This window comes from Zonotrichia leucophrys, chromosome 3 (genome assembly GCF_028769735.1).
Source record: "Zonotrichia leucophrys gambelii isolate GWCS_2022_RI chromosome 3, RI_Zleu_2.0, whole genome shotgun sequence".
Lineage (NCBI taxonomy): Eukaryota > Metazoa > Chordata > Aves > Passeriformes > Passerellidae > Zonotrichia > Zonotrichia leucophrys.
Window position 1 is genome coordinate 41,323,950 of NC_088172.1, and position 23,948 is coordinate 41,347,897.

Sequence of the window (23,948 nt, forward strand, 5' to 3'; positions counted from 1 at the left end):
AGATTTAATTTTTATGGTTTGTTAATATGTCCTTTGTAATTTCAGGGAAGTGGACCCATGACCTTTACTTAGTAAATTTATTGTAGTAAATTTTAATTAGAAAATTAATTTCAATTTCTATATTGAAATTAATCAAATTATTTGATAGTTATCCAGCAATTATTTCAAATTATTGAAAGTGATAAGCTCAATTAGTTGTTTATTTTAGACGACAGCTGCATACCAGTGGTTCAGGCCACGTTTGTGTTTCATTTTATGAAAGAAACTTCCTTCATAGAGAAGCATGTCAACTGCCTTGAAACACACACATACACCATGTAATTAAGAGGTCATTAAAAGTCAACAGAAGAACCTCTGTCATAGTTCTGTGATCACCTTCTGGTGTTGTTTCTTTATTGTCTTTTATTTCAGAATGCTAGCAGAGAGTAGAACTCTAGTACAGTCTGATCTGGATTATACCAGAGAGATAAGGCAGGGAAACTGCCCCACTTAGGAAGCCAAATTAATCTAAAAAATGCAGCTTCTTTTTACAGCAGAATGAGCTAAGGGCCTGTCAACCCAACTCTCTCCTGCCAGTGGGTGCCCACAGAACATAAATTGCCATAACCTAAAACCTGTGTTTTCAAAACCGAAGCCAAAATGCCTAAATGACCACTTTGTATTCCAGACAAAACTGTGTTCAGCAGATTATCTGGCTTAAGGGAATTCTTCTCCAAAACATGAAAATGTTATTAAGAGGAGATGATTCTTTCCCTTCATATTCTCTAAGAAAAACAGACAATATATAGAAGCAAAGCAGTGTACACTCAACTTAGACTACATTTATAGTCTAATAATAATATATGATGCGTAAAAATGCTTGGGATTCATGGAAGATTTTACACTGAATGTGGAGACCCAGTTCCATATGGAAGAGAAAAGCAAATGTATATTTCCATATATGAGCAAGGCTTGCCAAACCTACTCTTATTAGCCCTGAGATTAGCTCAGCTGGTTAGAGCATGGTGCTAATAACACCAACGGGTTTGTTGCAGCAGTAGTAGCAGGCATTCTGTAATAATACCTTGAGTTCTCATGTTTATGTTTCCTTAGAAATGCTAAAGAATGTGTAGCAATTTTTTAGAAGATAATGTGATTCAATACCCACAATTCTAGACTAGAAGGGTGAAATTGTGGTTATGATTGTCTTTTCACCTTCATTCTATTTCCCAGCACATACAATAGTGTCCATGTCTGGGGGGGAAGAACTAAATTGAAATTTCAAAAGACTGAAAGGAACACTAGAGAGGCAAACCATGCACAACTCAGCAGCTGTTCTGGCATTAAGAGAATACATATTTCCATTTTATTTGTTTTGTACAATTTTATTATGAGATGGTTAAACAGATACATTTTATTTTGTCTGGAAAGCATATAAATTTTTGCAGATTATTACCAGACTCTACTGCTGTTTCTAAATAAGATGTACACCCTTGGTAGCTTATTCAAAACCTGGCTTTTTTATTTGCCAAATCTGTATCAGAGAAATGGATCATTTTAAGAAGCTATTTTTTTGTACGGAGTTGCAAGCCTCTCGCTGTCGTGATTTCAGCCCAGCCAGCAGCCAAGCCACTCCCTCCCTGCCCCACCAGCAGGATTGGAGAGATAATCAGAAGGTAAAAGGCAGAAACTCATGGGTTGAGATAAAGACAATTTAATAAGTTAAACAGTTTAATAAGTTAACTTTTGGAAATTAAAGCAAAAACTGTGCACTCAGGCAAAACAAAACAATTCACAGCTTCCCATGGGCAGGCAGGTGTTCAGCTATGCCCAGGACAGCAGTGCCCCATCACACGTAACTGTGGCTTGAGAAGGCAAACTCCATCACTCTGTGTTTCCCTTCCTTCTGCCTCCCCTCACTTTATATACTGAACATGATGTCAAATAGTCTGGAGTATCCCTTTGGTCAGTTGGGGTCACTGTCCCAGCTGTGTCTCCTCCCAAACTCCTATGGCACCTCCAACTTTCCTTGCCAGCATGAAAGTACTAAAAGCAGAAAAGGCCTTGACTCTCTGTAAGCTCAGCAGTAACAGAAACATTTTATTTTGTTGCTGTGCTCACCACAAATCCAAAACATGGCCCCCATACCAGCCACCTGGAAGAAAATTGACCCTCCCCCAGTGACACCCACCAGGCTCCTTGAAACAAAAATTGACTGAGAATACCGTTTTAAGGGTATTTCTGTACCTCAAAAATCAAAGGTGTGTTTTGAAACAATGAAGTACCAGGAATAGATACAGTAACCAGTGTGTAGAAACTGCTCTGGCTTTCTACCATGTATCCTCAGCAGGCAGTGAAGGGCCAGCAGTGCTGGTCCATGGAGGGCTTTGCAGTGCCCAAACAGCAGTGCCTGCACTGCACACTGACCCAGAGCTGTGTTTTCTGTTGCAGAGCCTTCACACTGTGTTTCTGCACCTGAATCCCAGCTGAGGTGTGCTCATTGCTAATTACAGACCTGCAGTGCTGTCAAGAGCCCCAAGGAACCCAAATATCATGCAGAAATGGCACAGACTGTATGGAAGATGAGGGGCCCGAGGGATGGATCAGTAGTACAAATTTGTAAACTTTGCTGATCCACTAACATTTAGTGCAAACCTGTATGAAATAATTTCACATTCTAGTTCTTAAAATGATGTCAAAATCCAAACAGAATTCCTGGAAGGAAGAAAAATTACCTGTGAAATGGGGGACTTACCAGTATGACTTTGCAGGGCAAAAATCATTCTTTGACATATATAACATGTTCATAAACAATACGTTATAGAAGTAAGGAGTTTTTTTCTCTGTGTAATTTTTGTCATCAGTAGAATTCAAAAGAATAGATGAGTAGACAGAGAACCTCATAAAGAGTTACCTTGTGATTTGATTGGGAACCAATTTGGAAATTTAAATCCAGGCAGTTTGTAGTAAAGCAAAAATAAAATTGTGTATGGTACATTCCTGGCAAAGCAAGAGCTGGCAACGGATGCAGAAAGCTTCCCTTCAGCGTAGTTTCCATGAATCTGTATGTGCTGGTTTTGATTAAGGAGCTTTAGAGTTCTCTTGTGTGTTCTCCAAAATGTCAGGCTTTTATTAAGGTTAGTCTGTAGAATTGTTTTTTGCAAAAAGCACATTTTGCTCTTTTGATCTGCTATTGGAAGCAATTAGTGAAAATAGCCCTAGAAATTAGCTGAGAACATGTAGACGAGTCATAATCAAAGTCTGGGCTGAGATCTGCTTCAGTTTAATATGACAGCTGCTCTCTGCCTCAATTTCCCAGTTTCTTAATAGGGCAGCTTACCTAATGTTTATGAAGCAACCAGGAGAACTGCAAAGTGGCAAGTGGCAGAGATCTGCAGCAAACAGCAGATGTGGATATCACATGAGGTAAATATCAAGTGTGTAGAGAGTCACCTTGTTCAGGAGCAGCTCTGCTTCTCCCACCAAGTACAGGGAAATAATAGGTCAGAAAATACAAAAATGGACATTCCTTGGCTGGTAAGCGATTGTGGAACACTGCATTGTTTAGGTGAGCCTAAGTCCTCCATAGCTAATGTTCCAAAAGGAATTAGTTCTTGCAAACTGAAAGCTCAAAACCAAAAGTTGTGTACCATCTTCTTCCTCACTGTCTTTGTTCTTCAATCTTTCTTTATTATTCACATTAAGCTCCAGGTGTCCTAAACTTCAATATGTATGCTGCATGTTTTGCTAGGTAGAGTTAGTGACCCCAGGACTTTTTCTCTTCATTAGCAAACATGTTCATTCTAACTTGATTCATATCTGCTGTGAAACCACTTCATATGTTATTACTGTCCACAGATTCTCGGTGCCTCTGTGATACTGCCAGACTAAGGTTGAATGCTCCAAGATTATTATTTTTTCTGGAATACTAGTAGCAAGAGATTTTTATCTGTGAAATTCCTGCATAGAGAGATCTGGCACAATGCCCTTGGTTCTGAGAAACAAGATAAAGCACATTTTCCTATAAATGCCCAAGTGGTTTTGCAAACCACACAAAATGCACAGATAAGGAACTGGAAAGTTAATCATAGAGGGGACCTTGAGGCTCATCTAGTTCCAACCTTTCTCCTAATGGACACCTTCAGGTAGACCAGGTTACTCCAAGCCCTGTACAACATCGCCTTGAATACCTCCAGGGAAGGGGCATTCACAGCTTCCCTGGGAAACTTGTCCCCATGCATCACCACCCTCACTGTAAAGATTTTTTTCTAATAGATAATCTAAAGCTACTCTCAATTTAAACCCATTTCCCATCGTTCTGTCACTACATGTCCTTGCAAATATTCTTGTCCCATCTTTCCTGTAAGCTCCCTTCAAGGCCCCAGTTAGGTCACCCCCAACGCTTTCTCTTCTCCAGGCTGAACAATCACAGTTCTCTCAGCCTTTCCTCATAGAAGAGGTGCTCCATCCCCCTGATCAATTTTGTCTCCTTCCTCTGGACTCAGTCCAGTAGGTCTGTGTCCTTCCTGTGCTGAAGATCCCAGAGCTGGAAGCTGTATTCCAAGGTAGGTCTCAGGAGAGAAGGATAGTGCAGGGGAATCCTGTCAAAGGCCTTGCAGGAGTCCAGAAAAATGACATTTTTAGCTTTTCCCTTATCCACTGTTGTGGTTATTCCATTACAGAGTCACTAGGCTGGTGAGACAGAATTTTCCCTTGGTGAAGCCATGCTGGCTGCCTGGACTCTCCTCCCTGTCTTCCATGTACCTTAGGAAGTGTCAAAGAAATCGTTTCTCTTTTACTTCTTCAGAAGACTCATTACTACAAATATTTTCATGTTAGTCTTCCCTGCAAAGGATAACTAAATATACTTTGCCAGAAAGGAATAGTTTCCAGTTTTACTTGCCATCTCCAGCCCAGTCGCATTGTTCTGAGATTAACAGTGACTATTTCACATGTAAGAACTCTTCCTGTTTGCTAGAACATTAATTTCCTAACATTTTTCATTTTGTTTATTAAATACGAAGTTGTACTGTATCTCAATAGATACAGGAGCAAGGTTTTGTGTTGGTTCTCATTATGGTGTCACCTGACATACCTGGCTCCTTAGCAGACCTTAAACAGCTTCTTAAATCTCTGCCAGTTTTTCTTACCCTGTCATATTCTTTGTCCCTCCTTTGAATTCATTAATGACTGTGATCCACAGGGCCATGAAATTGTCCCCAGACCTCAAGAGTTAATTTGTTGTCATATCTCTGTCTTCCATCACATACTCACACCTTCTCCTTACCTTCTTTTGAAGTGTTTTTATCTCGAAGGAATAGTAATAATAGAAAATGCAGTAGAGACTGTAATAAAATCATTCTCATTGCAAAAAAATTGCAAAATCCAATTGCAATAGGATTCATTGATGATACATGAACAGAGATATGACTCCAAGGGGAGAGTCTAAAGTGAGTGTTAGGTGCCTCTTTCAGTGCCTCTTGAACGATTTCTTAAGCACAGGGAAACAAAATGTAAAGCAGAAAATATATCAGGAAAAAAGTGTATTTGCTGCTGAACAAAACCACCCAGGGTGATTGTGGGTATGTTTCATATTTTTTCATATCTATGATTTTAAACTATTAGTGGCAGTTACTATATTTTCTGGGAGAAAATGGTCCTTAACTATTTAATGCCATTATATTCTAATTTAATATTTTTTCTTTGATTGTTACTTGAGGTGCCAAGTACTATGAATAACCTAAAAAACTACTCCCTATTATTTAATACATATGTGAAGCAATGCTGAGGTAGTGTCTTCCCTGACAGCCATATTCAAATGGGTTTAATATCAGTATGGTTTTTACATGTGTAATGTAATGTTTCTCTGCTACCATGAGATAAAAAGAATTCTTGGGTCAACAGAAGCCAGAACCCCTCTCTCAGTAGTCTCAGATGTTAGCTTTTATTTTCAGGAGAAAAAAAAAGATTACTCTAAGGCATCCAGTTTTCCAAAAAATACTGGGTTTGGGTGGGGTTCTTTTAATTACTAAAGCTGAGCAAGGCTTTATTATCCACTATCTGCAGCTATACTTGTACAGTTACTAACAGGCAGAGAGCTGCATGGGTTTATTTGTTTATTTATTTTTAATTCCTAAATTTATTTTTCTGCACTAAATTTATTTTTCTGCATTTCGAATCTTAAATCTTAAGTTAGTCCTTAAAGGTTGATATAAAACTGCTCCCCTTCAGAAGTAGCCAATATTTGGAGCTGGAACTTCAGACAGAATAAATCAATAAAATTAAAGTAGGGACTTGAGACAGTGTAATAAGAGAGGAAAAAAGAATGGAACTACTTATAAATGATAAATCAACCTAGTTGTATAAATAGTTTTCATATAAAAGTTAATGAAAAAGTCTATTGTGTATTCCAGGTAAATCAGTGTGGTAACAATGCATGCTCATGTCTCCTATTATTCCCTTTGAAATAACATATTTTAGAGAACTGAAAAAATGAAAAGCTAAGGACCCTTGCAGCAGGATCCCTATATTGCTTTGTGGGGATACATTTCTTCAGGATCAAATTGTCTATTCCAGTTTTCATATATATTTTATACCTGAAGTATTAAAATATAGGGAAAAAAGTTCTTCGTTTTTCTGTAACTGAGGATTAAAGAACTTTTGTTCTTTTTTTGGTCCTTGGTGTTTGGGGTTTTTTTAAGTCTAAGGCCAAGGTAAATGATGGCAGGGACTTTTTCCCTATTACACTTCAGTGTCAGTTTTCAGTGGGGAAAAGTATGGTCCAAGAGCAAATTTCAGTATGCCTTTTTTCAGGAGGTATTACTAGAGAGACTTAAACAGGTCAGATAAACTGGAATGCTACACAGTGCAAAGAAGATGCTTTGTGTGTCTCGTTTTGATTTTAATTGAGAAATTGAGGCATTTTTCTGAAGTGATAGGTTATGTCAGAACTGTCTGATGGCCCTCATCTCATCTTCTCTGTTTCCCTCCTTCTGCTTCCACCTCACGTTCTCCCTGAGACCAGCTATGGACAGGTGCTTGAACTTACTTATATATTCCTGGAATATTTATATCAGGGGGTTTTTTCCCTCAATTACCTACCTTTCCTAGCTTACTTTAATTGGAAATGCTTTCTGGAAAGGCCTATCTCTCTCCATAATTATATAGGGATCTCTAGGAATACTATAGTACTAATTTTAACATGGTTATTTTTCTGAATATTGGAAGTTGGTCATATATAAAACTCTGGATCTTTTTACAAAACTAATGAGATTCAGAATAAAACTGCTCTATAGAGGGAATTTATTTCTTTTCATACCATTTTGTACCTTTCCAAGATCCCAATTAAAAAAAACAAAAGAGAACAAGAAAACCGTTACAAAATATGTGCAATGAAGAAGTGAAATTATGTAGTTATATCCACCTTACTCTTGCAGAGTATAAGTTTTCTTTTTTATAATTGCAATTAAATAAAATTACATAAAACTCTTGCCAAATTTGCACATGAGCTACAATTAAAAATTAACTTGTAGGAGAGTCATTTTCCAAAAAGTGATTTTTCTTTTCTGAGAAAAATAGATGGCCTTGCTTGTATTTCATCATATCAGTATTTTAAACAGAAAGGCTTTGTTAGCCACACTGTTCCTGGGAAGGCAGAAAGTAAATGCTTTGACAGTTTTGAAAACAAATTACTTAATCTGTAGGGAGCTGTTATTTTCAGTTCTTGTAACACAGCAATCAAAACCTTCAGGAGAAACTTATTTGCTGATTCTTCTCTAAAGAGACTACTGATTTTCTTATAAACAAGTAAAACTTCATAGAAACTTACTTGCTGACGTCTCTAAAGGAACTACTGATTTTCTTGTAAACAAGTAAAACTTCAGTCTTATCTCTACATAGCCTGTTACTTGGCACAATTTAAGCAGTAAGGCACATTTTAATAAAAGTGTAAAAGGTTTTGGTAAAACTAAAGAAAATATTTTTTTTTAATTTGTGCTCAGAGGATAATGTGGTTTTTATATATGCCCAGGGTAAGTTGAGAATACACAAATAAAAAATACACAAATATAAATACACAAAGTACAGATTTTTGTACTTTGGTTTTACTAGGCCCTGCAAAATAGCAGAAGGACAGAAGTCCTTCCTGAGAAAAGTAATTGTTGGTAATGTGATAAACAGTACTTGAATTATTATGAAATAGTTTATTTTTTTCCACAGGGTGGTATATGTATTTTTTTCCTCAGCTTTATCTGTGGCATTCTTCCAGAGAAGAGCCAGTTTTTAGTGGTTCTGTTATTTAGTCCTCTGTATGACCAAACACACTCATGTTGGGATTACTAAGCAAAAGATCTATCACTGCCTATGTAAATCTTAAAATCATGTTCCAGTTTTCAAAACTGAATTTTTACTTTAATTAGTTCAGCCTCCATCTCATCAGCCACAAGCCAAAAAAAGGCAGAATGATGCAAAGGCAAGAAGGGGAGGTGATCTTCAGGCTTTTTCTGGGATGGGGGGGAAACAGAAAACCTCACAACAAAATAGATTGGACGTCCAAGAATGGAGATGGCTGAAATCACCAGTCTCTTTGGGAAGCCTTAACCTTTCCTTTCAGCACATCAAGTTAAGGGAATATTTTGTTCTTTATCATTTCCCTGCCATCACACAGGGGACTGGCTATTGCTGGTGCACAGGCAGATGGATTTACAGCTGCTTCCAGGACACAGAAGTAATTCACGGATGGCAAAACACACAGTAATACCTGAGTGAACTGTGGAAACCACACAGCAAAGTTGATTGGTCTATACACAGGAATTTTGGATGGATGATACCCTCAAAAGGGTACCCACAGGGTATGAAGTTTCACCTCCAGGAATCTTGAATCTTTTACCTCCAGGACAGTGCTTGCTTTCTTTTCTCACGGAGAACATGCCCACAGGGAAACTCTACAGCTTATGTCATCCTATCTTGTTATACCTTTACAACTGGAAGAACCCACCTGTGCAGGTCCCTTTGTCCTTGTAAAATGATGTAATTTCCTGCTCTGATTTCCCTTTTGGAAAGGAGTTTGTCTTTCTTAAGTGAGCTCAAAATGCTCTCCAGAATCAGACCATGTTTGCAAGTCTGGAACATAACCCAGCTTTTTTAGTAATGCCCTCAGGGTCTGAAATGGCATTATTTTAAATTGCAGAGAGACATATCAGTGTGATAGTTGTGGATCATAGAATAAATTTGTTTTGCAGCCAGCCCCATGCTGGTAACCAGAGCTTCAGCATGCAGAACATGAGCCTGTCTGCATGAGATGCCTGCAGGCAGAGGGAGCCCACCAGAGCTGCCCATGGGCAAAAAGAGGCACAAGCAGCTACAGGCACAAGCAGCTACATAATTGTCACACGTTTTTCATTCTACTGCACAGCTCAAAGGGAAAAAAAATAACCCTAATAGACAGTCTAACTAGGTCTGTATGGAAAGGGGTTAAAGGCTGACCAGAGAAAGGCAGAAGGAGGGGATGTAGTGGAGCTGTATGTACATTGTAGTTAAACCCAGCACACTTTCAGCTGGCAGGGCCTCTGGGCACCTGGAATTGCTTTCTTGCCCTGCTGTCTGCCCAGTCAGGTTGATGTGAGCTGTCCTCAGGCTCTTTGGTGGGTCCTGGCCCCACGGGGTGGTTCCTCAGGGGGGGTGAGCTGAAGAAAATTACCCTGGGTGTAGGTGTGGCTCAGTGTAGGTGGATAAGTGTTGAAGCATAAATTTGCCCTCACCTCAGCATCTCTCTTAACTTCATGCTTCCCAACCAAGAGCCCTGTCCCATGGCCTGGGGTCTAACAGTGTTAACACCAGCCAGGCTGGGGATGGATCCCCAGGTTCAGAGCCTTTTCCATCTCAGCAGGTGTAACCCATAAGAGGACACAGAGCAGATGGCACTAAGCAAGCTGTGCAAAGTCTTTCCCAAAAAGTGACTCTTTGCCAAAGTAAATTACCATCAGTTGTCATTTAAATGAGAATAAGCTTCACTGATTACTTTTTGCATAATCATTCAGAATGAAACCAGATGTTCCTCAGGCCATGCTTTAAAGCTGCAATGCACATTTAGAGGTAGGCAAGAAAATTCTCACAAGAAAAAGGATATTGAGTCTTGTTAGTGAACTGGTTTCTCTGAAAAAAACTTATCTTTTATTTGTGATGACAGTATATTTCTGAATCAGAAGCCATTTCCCAGCTGTTAGACAAAGCTATACAAAGCTATATGGAAATTGCAATCCCAGCAATGTTAATATTGCCCCAGCATGAGTCAAGCTTTCGTTTGTTTTTAAAAAGGAACAGTAACTTCCCTTCAGGAAGACTGCTCTGAACCACAGTTAGGTTTGGGCAAGTGTTTTAACAGAATGATTTTCTGGGTTTAATTATTTTAATTTTACTTGCTTGGTACCTTTACATTTCTTGATGTGGCACATTTTCAGTCTACAGCCAGGAATCTGATCTGCAGTGTTGTATGAGGCTTCAGAAGGAAGCAAATCACTCTATCTAAATCATCAGAGAAATTCCTTTTGGTTCCAGTCTGTTTGAAATTGTCAGGGCATCTTCTTTTCCTCCTAGCTTATAAGACCTAAAAATCCCCACCTATGTATGTTTCTTCCTGCTGAAAGAATATTTATAGCATTTCTGACCTTTGAATGAACTTTGAAGAATCAATAACAGCAAAGTGGAAAGCAGGTCAGCAGCAGTTTTCCTCTTGACTGAGTGTAGCCAGTATTCAGCTTGGAATATCTAATATATGTTAGGAACTACCATAAACATTTAAGCAGCATTTTTGCAGGAAATTTGCAGACTTCTGTAGTGCTGTCATGTAGCTACCATCTGAAGGATACAAGGCCAGAGCCATTGGTGTCATTGATGGGTTTTTAAGTTGTTGTGTGTCAGTTTTTTACGTGGCAGAACTTCTACAAAAAGCCTTGAAAGGTGGTGCTGAAGAATAATTTTCTTAGCTGTATTTTGCTGCTGGACAAATGTAAGCAAATTAGAAACTGTTATGACTCACCACAACTGAAACACCATCCATTTCCTTCCACTCCAGATTAGAAAAATAAAATGGACAGTCACCCCTTGATGTGTGAGCACAAGCAGCCATATGAGATGGTTCAAGACAAGATTTATCCATTCAGAGTTGTTATCCCTATGACCCTACAACTCAAATCATTTAAAGGACTTTTCCTAATTCCTCAAATTTATGAAGTTCCTTCCAAAATCAAAGTGTTCCCATAATGAACTAGACATCTCAGTGCTGTTTCCTGCCTCCTTCTAAGGGGGAAATTAATTTCCCTTTATTTCATTGCCTAAAAGCGAAGTTTCTCACTTAATTAAATCCTTTCCTTCTCCAGAGCTGGCACCCCAGAAAATTCTTGTTGCACCGTCTTTTGCCTACTACAGGTTCCTGGCCAACTAGCTCAGATTGTAACTGTGCATTAGAAGCCTAAATTCCAAATGTCTTGAGGTAAAAGAGATGAATCCCATTGCTAGGGGTGACAGTAATACTCTCACAAAGCAAGAGGTCTTCTGCCTTGTAATTAGACTGAATTTTTGCAGCCAGGACTTCCCCTCATGCCATTCCATAGAGGTAGCAAGCAGGATTTTTCTCTTTACTGGAGCCTCCTGAAATTGCGGTAATACATAAGGCTTCTGTTTGCAAATACAATGTCATTATTCAGAAAATACCTCATAAAGCTTAATTTTTCTCCAGTATGTTCCTGATTAACTGAAATGGAAAGACAATGATAGCGATACAAATCCTCAAAAATTTCAAAAAACGTTATAACATCTCAAAAGAGTTGTTTTCATAAGTTTCTTTTTCTATGTCCATGTCATTTGAAGATTGTGTCTACTTGTTCAGCCAACCATCCAAATATGTCTAAAAATACCAGGAATATAAAATAAATTTACTGTTATGACAACTTTTGTTTGTTCAGAAGTTGTTTGATCAAAGGTTTTAATAGTCAGGAAATTACGATTTTTTATTAACGGATGCTAACATATTTATTGTTATTGTAATTAATGTTACATTCCTGAAGAAGAACAAAGGAAAACATTTCCACACAAGTTTTACATTAATTGTTAACGTCGACTTTGAATTTCCTTGTTTTTTCCTAGTTTATAAAACAGCCTTAATATAGAATCATTTTGTCTCCATTTCTCCAAATTTGTAGATTCATAATATTAACTAATGGATTCATTCCTCTCTCCACATACCCATTCCTTCTTTTTGCTTATTTTTTAATTTCTTTCAAAGATCAATTTATTTCTCCATGTAGGTCTTCAGTGCTCTTAAAACATAAAGCTGTCTTAGCATTTCACTGTTCTCCAAAATTTGTATTTCAGCTTTCAGCAGTCTCTAACCAAGTGGAAGTTGCTCTTTTCCTCTTATTCCTAACACATTATAAGTGCTTTGAAAAATTCTCTAAAGCAAGAGAAAAACTGAAGTTCTGATGTTACACCTAAGTCAGATCTAAGTACTGTATTGGTTTCTAACTCTTCTGTCTCTAGCATAAAATTAAGACATGGTTGAGACTAAATAGCAAAATCAACCTTTTGTTTCACCAGTTCAATAGACAAAAGACATTCACATTAATACTTCTGATGAAATTGTAGTTTATCGGTTCATTGAGACTGCTATTTTGGCTCCAGCAAGAAGCTGAACTTCATCTGGCAATAACACAGGGATTTGAATAGAACATGGATTTGAAAAAGCATCAAGGTTACATGGACACTGGGACAGATCTCTGGCTGGTTCCATGCTTTGGAACCAGCCAGAGACAAAGCCCATGGCAGAGCTGCGTGATTCAGTTTCTACTGAATTTTCTAATTTGCTGACACTGCCAGAGTGGGTACATGTCAATTTGGGTTATGCCACCATCAGCAACATTGGGGTTGTTGTATGCTCCACTCATCATTTCTTCAAAACTGTATGATAACTGGAACTGCTCATTGTTTGTGCTGATCTGAGGCTGGTGAATGCCCTTAAGAGCTACTTCAGTCTGTTTTGTTGGGTTTATGTCAGTGCTTAAAAACTGTGGGTCATTTTTATGCATGGCAAGGTACATGCTGTCTCTTACAGTTTGTTTTATCTCATGGTTTTACCTTCATCTGTGGCAGCTCCATCAGTCTGGTCTGTGTGGCCTCCTGCCTTCACTGCTGCAGTGTTTGGGTGGCAAAGGCCATGAATTTAAGTCCTTAGGTCTTCTTCTGTAGTCAGTGCACACGAGGCTCAGCTGCTTCTTTTCTCACAAATGTCTGCCTTCCCCCAGCTGCCAAACACCTTGACTGAATCCATGGTCAGTACCAGAACTGGAGCCAGACACTGGAGCTGGTTTAATGTCAAAATAGACCAGCTGTGCACAGGCAGCTTCTCTCACATCTCACAAGTACAGGAGGATGGGCTGGTCTCACTAACAGCATGCAATTTGGCTTGGTGATTTCAGAAAATGACGAGGAGCAGGAGGCTCTGCTGTCGCTGGACAAGCCTGGTTGGTATTCCCAAGGTAATGCTATCCAGCTTTATGATCTACTGAAGAAGATGACTGGCAAGTTGGATCCCAAGGTATGTAACAAGTGAGAGTAAATCTTTCTGAAAATACCCTGTTTCACTCAAGAATTCACCAGACAAACTTTCATTATAGTTATTAATGTGATTGGTTCTGCAGCCCAGAACTGGAAGTAGCATATTTGTCTTCTTATCAGTAGAATATGTAAACTTTCTAGATGTAAATTTTCCGTATGCAGGGTAAACATTTCAGCAGCTTTGGGAAGAATCAGGTTGTAATCAGGAAATACCCCTGAGGAAATAGATCATAAAGATTAAAAGACAGCATCAGTAAAAACTAGGAGTATGTTAAGTACAGGTGTGGATAGGTAAAAATACCACTAAAGATGGTGTAACAACATTTTTCATAGTGAATAATGCCTCCCTGAACACAGAAGAGTTTTGAGTCACCAAGAAGAATGTTCTGTCTTGTTTCCAGTGTAGTCTAAAACTCGTTTCAGTTTAGTGTATTTTTTTGGTAATCTTCCTGTGGCTTCCCGTCAGGCTATTTCTGCCAGCCAAAAAACTCACACTTCCTTTTGCTGGTCCCGGTTAGGCTTCCCTTTCCAATGCCCCTGGAGGGTGAGAGCAAGGAGGGTGTGTGGGGCCAGCCTTTCCCTGATGGAGCTGGTTGAAGATAAAGCCCCAAACTTGACATTAATAGGATCTCTGCATGTCTTGACCAAGTGTAAACATGGAGGAATTTTTATTAGGTCATTTGAAGGCTCTTTTTCTCTCTCTGTGAAATACAGTTTGCTTGTGTTTTCCTCATATACAATGAACTTCTAATTTGCTTCTTCTCTCACAGGTTGTTTATTTTGGTGACAGTATGCACTCAGATATTTTCCCAGCTCGTCACTATAGCAACTGGGAAACTGTCTTCATCTTAGAGGAGCTTCTAGGGGACAAAGGTATAGTGCCTGCAAAGGCTGAATCTGAGCCACTGGAGAAGAAAGGAAAATATGAGGTAAGGGTTCCTGCAGAAGTTTCCTGGAACAGAATAAAGTAAATTACAAAAAAGCCTCATGTCACCTGCACTAGGAATGAACCTGCTTGTCTTACCAGGGTGCTGGCAGCATCAGCATCCCCCACAGATTTGTCGTCCTTGTCTTACCAGGAGGATGCTGTTCTGTCCCAGCTCAGCAATGCATGGGTGACACAGCAGCTCTACCTGGAGCTAAACCATGGATCTCAGAAAAGGGGCTGTGTGTGCTCTCCCTTAGCAAGAACCTTTTTAGTAACAAGATCCCTCCATCCCACAAGGAAAAATTTCAAGCCCAGTTATCACAAGTCCAGTGCCTGAACTCTGCTGAGTTCATGGCGTTTCCCTGTGTGTTGTGGCCAACTGTAAACACAGAGGAATTTTTATTACATTGTTTTGAAGGTTGCTTTCTCTCTATGTGAAATATGGTTTGCTTGTGCTTTCCTTGTATACTAATAATTTCTAATTTGCTGCTTCCCTCACAGGTTGTTATTTTGGTGACAGCTGTGCTCAGATAAGAGGGGCGGCTTCAAAATCTGGCCCATTGCAGACTTACTGATAGTTACCTCAGATAAATAATATGATTTTCAGGTTGATCACTGTTGGGAAGCAGGGCCTTAGCACTGCTGTCACCCTTTAATTCTCCCACAAAAGGTTGAAGGTTACTATGGTTTATCCTTTCCTCTGCTTCCAAAGAGCAAAGTAGATAGAAAACAGCACTGAGATGGGTGATGAGGTAGCACTGTACCTCCAGCATGTCCCATGTAGGTAGGAACTACAGGAAGACTTCACTCTCCATTTGGAGTGTCTCTTCATTTCATATGCTACTAAATAAATAGGTCATTTTCCCCCACTACCCTGATTTTTAAACTATAGTCAGACAAAGACATTTCAGTCACTGAAATAAGGAAATGTAATCATTAATGTTTAGGCTTTTTCCTGGGTTGTAAATAAACAAAAATAAAGTAAAAAAAATTTAGTATCGTATCAAGAGAATGTATTTCTCAGTAGGAAGAGGAGGTGGGGGAGGAGGAGCTGGTAGCACATACAGGTTAATACAATTTGATTTAAATAATTAATGCTTTAAAAATAACTCAAATCCTCCATAAATTTGTTCATTCTCTGACTGGAGATTCTGCTGCATTGCGGCATAAAACTTAAGGTTTGGGGGATTTGTTCAACGTGGTTTCTTACGCATGTTCAATATATGCTTTTGAAGCACACATTTTTAAACAGAGAGAGAGAAGGTGGTTCTTTTCCTGGAAGTACAAAGAGTAATGGATTGGTTTGTTTCTGAGCCCACAATGATGATTTGGTTTTCCCTTGTTGCGACGCCTCTGCTCACAAGATCCATCTTCTCTATCGCAGCAGTTGTCAAGCAGAAAATTGAGACTTTTAGACAGGTGCTTGACATTTCACTGATACTGTAGCACTCCTGACAAGAGATTGCAGTATCTCAGGGAGACACCACCCCTGCCACACACAGCCCCTGTTCCGCTTACATCCGCTACCAGTGACAGCGAGCAAGCAAGGGAGAAATGAATTGTGTTGATTAAAGGAACCTGAACCAGGGGGGCCGAGGCAGGTCAGTGGTGTTATTTCATTACCAGGCTGCTCACTGGAGTCTGAACAACAGGTCACATCCATATCTCTGCAGTTGACTGGGCACCACTAACTTAACAGGACTAGTTCAAAGGGACTCCCTTTACAAACCTATGAGAGTTTTATTTTCATTTCCCCAAGCAACTTCTCCCATTAACCCTTTGGTTAAGAAGGGAGAAAAGCCAATTCAAAGGATTGTACAAAGTCAGGTGTTTCTGGAAAGTTAGTCACAGATTAGATTTCATCTGATTAATCAGCCTTAGAATTCATTGGCAATAAAATACAATACTACTGTAGATTTTCCTTGCCATGCTGTGTGTGCAGAAAGGGACTGAAAACTTAATACATAGTGCAACTCTCAATGTTATCACTCTTTGCAAAATACTATTAAAGTAAGAAAGTATTACTTTAATTGGCAATTGCATCTTTCAGAAAGAAATTACAAAAATCTGGTTTTAGTTGTTTGACTGGTATTTCATCACTAACAGTGAGAGGGGAAGAAAACAACCTCCTCACACACCAAGTGGGAGACTTGTGATTTCCATTTTCATTTGCAGTTTTTGTTTTTTCCCTTCAATTAAATGCATGATATAAGCCAGATACACATAACTGTGAAATTATGGTAACAACTGCAGTTCTTTTAAGTATGTGAGTCATAACCAAATAAGCAGGAGAATAGCAAACTAAAAACTAAGCAGTTACTTGGCTTCTAAATAAATTGCAGCATGCAGGGTGAATAAAAATACAAGGCATTGTGTTGAAACAAGATTTGCCTCCCTCCTAGAACTGGGGGTTTGTTTGTTTGGGTGGAGGCTTTGGTTTTGCATTCTGTTCCTTAAATGTGTGATCAGTTCCATCAATGAAAACTCAAAAGGAAAGCTGGAATTTGTCCCAGGATTTCGAAGAAAATTATTACAGCGGAGCTGTCAGTGTGTAAATGAATGGCTTATATGAATGAATGGAGCAGAAATTAAATAATTCATTGGTGGATATACATGATAATTTTGTAGTTAGAAGGGAAAATGTAATTTTTACAATATTGACTGGTTTGTTGTAGAAATCAGGTCTGTAATCCCTGTATTTCCATTAACTCCCCTGGTGTGACCATAGACAAGGCTATTTCCTTTGTGCCTTTTGGCTCTGTTTGTCTCTTTATTCCTGTTTATCTTTGGCACAAATCTAACAGTACTTTCTGGAACAACCTGAGGTGTTGTTGTGAAGCTGTGTTAAAGCCATATTCCTAGGGCAACACGCTGAAGTGCAGCACATTTTACTTTAAATTTGCTAATAGTGATCCCTGTTGTAGTTTAGCTACAATATTCATGTGTGAAATGTTTCATATTTGCATGATGTGTAGGAGGGCAGGTTCTGTGCAACAGAATTCAGACCAGTGGCTGGTTTGCCCATTTGTGTGATTCAGGGACATCCCATCGTTGTGGTCAGCACAGCTGTGCTGACAGAAACATCTGAAATACTATTACACCAGAAAAAGAGTGTTTTGAGCATTAATTTTTTTTTTGTGGCATCAAGAATCAGAGGTGTGTTATTACCTCAGGACAAAGCATACAATCATCAGTATCATCACTCATACTGGATGTATTCCTCAGCCTCTGTGCTTGCTATGTCATAGATGGCAAATCTGCATCTAAATAAAGCCCTTAAAAATACTATTGATCTTCCACTCCTCTCTCCTTTACATCTTTCATTCTTTCATCCCTTTACCAAATGTAGAATGTAGGGCTTGGCTCCCTGCTAATTAGTATTTTAGAATGTCATTTGAAGGCTAACTAATCAGCGCTACCCAAGGGTCCTATTAACAGATTCTGTCAATTTTGTTAACAGGCCCTATTAGTCTACAGTTAGCGAAGCAAAGATGGTAGCACGTACTTCAGGTGTTTTGACTTTGTGGAAGGCCCTGGGACTCGGGAATTTCTGGTACCATCCCTATTTCCCTGAAGTGTAGATGTTTTCTTCAAGGCTTTGTACCCTCAACTGGCACAATCAACATCTGACCTGACCTGCTGCTGTCTGCCCAATATGCCTGAGAGCAAATCCATATGCCTGGGGGATTTGCATGAGAAAGAGGGATTGCCCAGCACTTTCCAGGATCTGCTGTCCTGCTGTGAGAGCAAATTCTGTGTCTGGGGACTGCAGGAGTGGCTGATGCATCTTGTAGAGCTCATCAGCCCTGCTGCTGGGCATGTGCCTCCAGGCATGTGAGCAGCCACGGGGAGAGGAGCCTTTTGCCTCGTTTCACAGATGTACAGATCCATGGTGTGTGGTCTGTCCTTCCTTGCAGGCTCTGATGTGTGCTGCAGGTGAGATAAGGACACCTTCAGGGCATCAGTTAGGGATGGAAGGGGGAGCAATGTCAGATGTTCCTAGGGTTGTGGTCAAAGTTTTGAGTGCTATTTCCAAATTTTAAATCGAGATTTAGCCTATCAGACCAGCCCTGTCTGTAGATAAGCCAGCAGCAAAATGATGGGAGTTCTGCACTAGGTGATGACAAGTCTCATATCTAACCGGGTTTGATTTCACCAAGGGCTTGGGTTGTAAATCCAAAATTTAACTTCCTACTCCTGAATAAAGAAGAAAATCCCACTCTAGAATCAAACTTCTGTAAAATTCAGTTCATTTCCTCACGTTACATTTTTAATTGTCCACTGAACTAACCTTCCACTTCAGAAAGCAGAACCCTCACATCTTTTCTCTTATCAATAAACAGGACCCTGTCTTTTGTGCAAATGCTTATGTGGGCCAGTAGTGGGGTTGTTGTTCTGATTAATCACCTGAAGAGCTGTAACAGCCTTAAGAGTTTTCTGCATGTGTCATCCAGCTGGCAAACAGATTTTAATTCATCAGAGCATCTAAACTTAATTATAACTGATGTAAAGTCCTGGGATTGGCATAGAAAGATAAGATTTAGTGAGGGAAAAAAGAGAGTAACATGCTGTCCCTTTGTGCAAGGCATTAAAAAACAAACAAAAAAGCCCAGGACTTAAGTTAAATGCTTATTCTGAAACAAAAGATAGGAGGTTTTTTCCAACTTATTTACATCAGAATACAGAAATTAATGTCTACATTTGTTGAAATCAGTACTTCCCCCCCATTTAAACTCAGAGGATAAACCATAGCACAGACTGATGGAAGTGTGGCTCTGTGTTTACTGGTGTCGTCTGTTTGGCTGCCTCAACCACTTCCTTGTGATCAAAAGATACAGGCCTCTGTCATAAACACAAATTATTCGAGCAGGTTCTCAAAACTCTTAAGAGAGAGATTAAATGGAGAATAAAGTAGAAAAGTTCACAAACCTGGAGGCACAAACTGCTGTATCTGTTCTGCAAGTCTGAATGTTACTTTGCACACAAATTACTTTAACAGCTTTTCTATAGTGCAGTTTTGTTTCCCGTTTTTTCATCTTTCTGTAGGTGTGTCCTGGCATTTTATTCTGATTGCTCATGGCAGTATATAGCAGGTTTCAAGATGAACTTGTAAAAAGGTAGTTTTTCCAAGGCTGCTTTAATGGCTTTTTTAAAACAGATGTTGTTGTCTGAAAATATACATTTAAAAAATTAGTATTCCACAATTTTCTAGGCAACTGACTGTCTCTCCATGGATTCTGTGGTTCTGTTTTCACTCAATCCCCAGCTCAGAAGCAGATAACACAAGGTGGCATGGTGCATTCTTTGCAGTTATTCCACCCAGCATGAGGAAGCTCCTTTTCCCCCAGGAGGAGATCCCAGCTGTAACACAGCCTCTCCAGCAGAGAAGGACAGCAAGCAATTCACACTATCATAAACAGAAAAACAGGGAAAATAGAAGGAGTTTTCTTAAAAGGTTTAAAAACGATTTACAGTTAACTTTTTATGTCCTAGGGAATCCATAAATTGTATAAACAGGAACTTGGGGACTTATGGGAAGAAGATTCTTATTGTATTGTTGTTGACTTTATATTTTAAAGCCACATTGGTCCTGAGATACAATATAGGCTTCCCAGACAATCAGAAAAACACTAGAGTTCCCTAAACTAATGCTTGTGGATAAATAAAGATTTTTTTTTTTTAAGCTAATGTATTTATTTCTTTTTCTTTCAGGGAGATCAGCTCAAAGTTCCTTACTTTGTATCTAAACAGTGGGGCTCTTTCTTCATGGACAGATTGCCAGGCCTGGAAAATGCAGAGGAGACCTTAGTTCACACGTGGTCCTGTAAATGTATTAGCACCTACAGCACTATTGCAATCCCTAGCCTGGAAGCAATAGCAGGTAAGGAAGATGTTTGGGGCTTTTTTCTAATGAACATGCAGTATTCATAGTAAGTTTGTAGTGCTGTAGGCCTGGTTTTGAGATTGCATGTATCTAAAATACATTCAAAATACTCTGTTCATATGATGCAACGCTTAGCACTAGTGGCCATTGATTACTTTGATGTTTGTGCTTTTAATTGTTGCCTGATACACCAGGGGTTTTGTTTGTGTCTGCAAATAGGAGGTGTTTAATTGATTCACTGTGAGCGATAGGGTGCAACATGTACCGGTCTGTAGATTAGTTCCTGAATCTGGTCCCTACTTCCCCACTGTGATTTGCTGTTTCTACTTTCAGTGGTGAGATACATTCGAAACAAACAACATGCAAAGTTACTTGGGAGTGTTGTACTTAAAAAACGTTTCTCACAGATCTGGCTTGTTACACTTCCCCTATCAGCTTACTGTAACTTTGCAGCTACAGTACCTTCCTGGGATTACAAAGTGATGATGAGGAACCCCATGTGCTCCATCTATCATTTTGCATTACTAAACTTTGTCCACATGCATACCTGAAGGAAGGAACTAATTATTAAATGAATGAAGAACACAGCGAGCATTTACTTTACTAACGCCTCCATTCAGCATCTGTTTCTTGCTTCATGCAGAAGACCAGGGAATAAAAGATTTGTTGCAAGAGAGCATTTCAGGCTTGCCCAGCAGTGACTTCTACAGCAGGACACATGATAGACCTTTTCTTTGCAACCATATTTTACACAAGTACTTACATTGTATGGATATCTCAAAACAGAATAATCATAGACTGCCACAATTTATTTATGCCTCCCATATTTGCCATTTTGCAATCTATTTCAGCCCAAAGACACAAAAGCCCAAACATACCAAGGAAAATGCCAACAGAGAGATAATTTCTGTAAAGCTCCCATCTAATACCCTTTCCAGGGTCATGCTTGCATGTGGCTTCTTTTGGAAGTGTTGACCAAGAGAAAATGGTCAGCCACAGTCTGAAATTTTCCTCCCAACCACAGCTCAGTTTAAAGGACAAGCAAGGCTTCTCAACCTCAAATGTATTACAGTCTTTCCAGTTATAGATAAAAGGGTGTGAGCCCATAAGACATATCTGGACAGTTAGTGGGTAGGATAGCTGCCTGCCATCAGCCATGGAGCTCCTGCAAAGCTCCTGTTTCTCCATGAGGAGGGACACCCTGTGCTTTCCCTCACTGCACTGAACCACTGCTGGGACAGGGGGTCATGTGTGTAAAAGTTAAACCCAAATGCTAAAGAACAGGGGAGAAATTATGTTTTAAACTTGCAGCTGTCCACTGGACAGCAGACTCAAAGCTGAAGGTATGAGAACATCTCTGCTTTGTTACAGAGAGAGGTGTTTCTTGTTTGTTTGTGTGGAAGAGCAGATGTTCATTATTATGGATGTTAAGGAATTCCTGACTCCTCTTGAATACCTTACTGACTCCTGTCACAGCAAGCTGTGAGAATCCCTGCTCTGCCAAGCCCAGAAGTTTTTTTGGCTGCAGCTGTAAGTCATATCTTAGCTACAGCTATTTACTAGAGGAGATTGAAATGGGTTATGCGAGTTTGATGCTCTCCAGCTCTTCCTTTCATCTGCTTCAATTCATTCATCTGCTTCAATTACCGGCAGAGGACTTTCCACTGCCAAGCTGCAAAAACTCAGGCCTTTCCTCAAGATCCCCTGAGCCCAGTTGTGCAGCCAGGCTGCCACAGTGCTGAGCACATGAGCCCAGCTCCCAGGCAGGATGTGCTGACTGCGTGAGCTCAGCTCAGGCTGGCTCAGCCTTGGCAGCACCTCGCTCAGCCTGACCCAGCCACACAAGCTGCCACCTCGCTGGAGGTGCCCTGCAGCCTCCTGTGAGCTGGGGGTTCACAAGGGCTTCTCTGTCAACAATGTCTGACCTGGCTTTTGTACACCTATGTGAGCAGTAGTAAGTGCCACGTACAAGTCAGGATGCCAACGGCTTGTGGTCTGCAAAAATATTTGGTGAAGTGTGGCAGATGGCTGCAGTGCTGGCTTTAAGATTGATTCTTGTTGTTTGGCTGCAATGAGTGTCTGTGCATAAAGAACAGCTTGGTTTACTTCTCGTGACACATTGAAAAAGATTATTCCAAAGACTATTCAGCGTTACTGAATACTAGTAACTCACTTACTCAATATCAGTTCAAAGATGCTTTAGAAGTTCTGAACTTTTATCTCGCCTCTGGCAAGGAGGGTGTTACAGAAATTGCACACTGTTCATCATCTAAACTCTCCTCAGATTCTCTGAAGAGAAACTGGCATTTTCTTTGTGCATGAAAGAGTATATTTCATTTATTGTTAAAATTCCTCAAAGGAGACCTTCTACAATACCTTCTGTGCCCTTCCATCAGTTTGGATTGGAAGTCAGATACGTGTTATATTGACAGTACATGGTTAATAAAATAGTGGAAGCCAATGTCCCTACTTCTATTCTACATGCCTTGCTCACAAATCCATCTGTTTCTTCACTTTTCTGCCGTTGAGTCTCTCCTCATTTATAGCTCCCTTACAGATTTTTAAAGCACAATTATATCATAAGACAGATTTTCCAAACTGGGATGCATTACTGTGGGAATGTTGCTTTAGTGCTCCCACATGAAAATTAAAGGTGTAGGGGTGTCTCTGAAGAGTTACATTCTGCATAAACCACAGTTTCCAGGATATGCTTCTCCACTTCAGAACGTTAGATATGAGCCAAGTAGAGGATGATTACTCTTATCTTTCCTACATGAATAATCTGAACTTTACCATCAAGGACAGCAACCACTACTCTGTGACCACATGATCCCCACGTTAATAATTGTATTTCCTGCATCATATCGGTATTCCAACAGTAATTTCAACAATTTCAAAGATGCCATTTCTGACAGGTCTTTTGATTAACAGTTCTTTGATTGAAAAATATGATACACATATTTCAACCTAATGCTTTGCCTTTCAATCTCACTATATTTGGTATTTTTATAAAAGTCACACTTCAGAAAATTCCATGAGGAGTTTTAGAGCTATGAAGAAGATTTTTGTAAGGTTTTTTTGTCATTATAAAGAGAAGATTAAGAAAGTGGGCTCTAAATTGTAATAAGGAGAACATAACTTCTTTTCTAATTTCATCATTCTTAACCTAATGTTGTAAATTTGTCTCATAACCTCTGAATGGTGAATTTTGTCATAGGATTAAAAATTACTGCAAGCAAGAAAAGGAGATTGAGTGATGTTGCAGCTCAAGAGAATTTCATTTCAGAGAGGAATTAGTGCAATTGTAAATGTTTTATGGAAACAGAGTTCATTTCACACTTTGGAGAGATTTGATAACCAAGCTTGTGTCATGCATGGGGATAATGCATTTTTTTAATTTTGTATGCTATATGAAATTATATCAGGGTTTGCCCATATGGCTGCATAAATTTTTCTTCATGCCGTATTGTTATTTCAGTTAGCTAGAGCTAGAGAAAAAAATCTCCATAATAATTAACCAAAGCTGTCTCTTTAAAGATGCCTACAGAT

General features: G+C 39.4%; 1 protein-coding gene across 1 annotated transcript in view; it reads left to right on the top strand.

The window, feature by feature from the left end:
• The window catches only part of NT5DC1 (5'-nucleotidase domain containing 1), a 124,244-nt gene that overhangs the window by 92,665 nt on the left and 7,631 nt on the right, over window positions 1-23,948 (top strand). Inside the window, exons 9-11 of the mRNA XM_064707922.1 lie at window positions 13,449-13,567; window positions 14,358-14,516; window positions 20,228-20,396. Of these exons, the coding sequence (XP_064563992.1) occupies window positions 13,449-13,567; window positions 14,358-14,516; window positions 20,228-20,396 (447 nt within the window). The remainder of the gene's footprint in view (window positions 1-13,448; window positions 13,568-14,357; window positions 14,517-20,227; window positions 20,397-23,948) is intronic.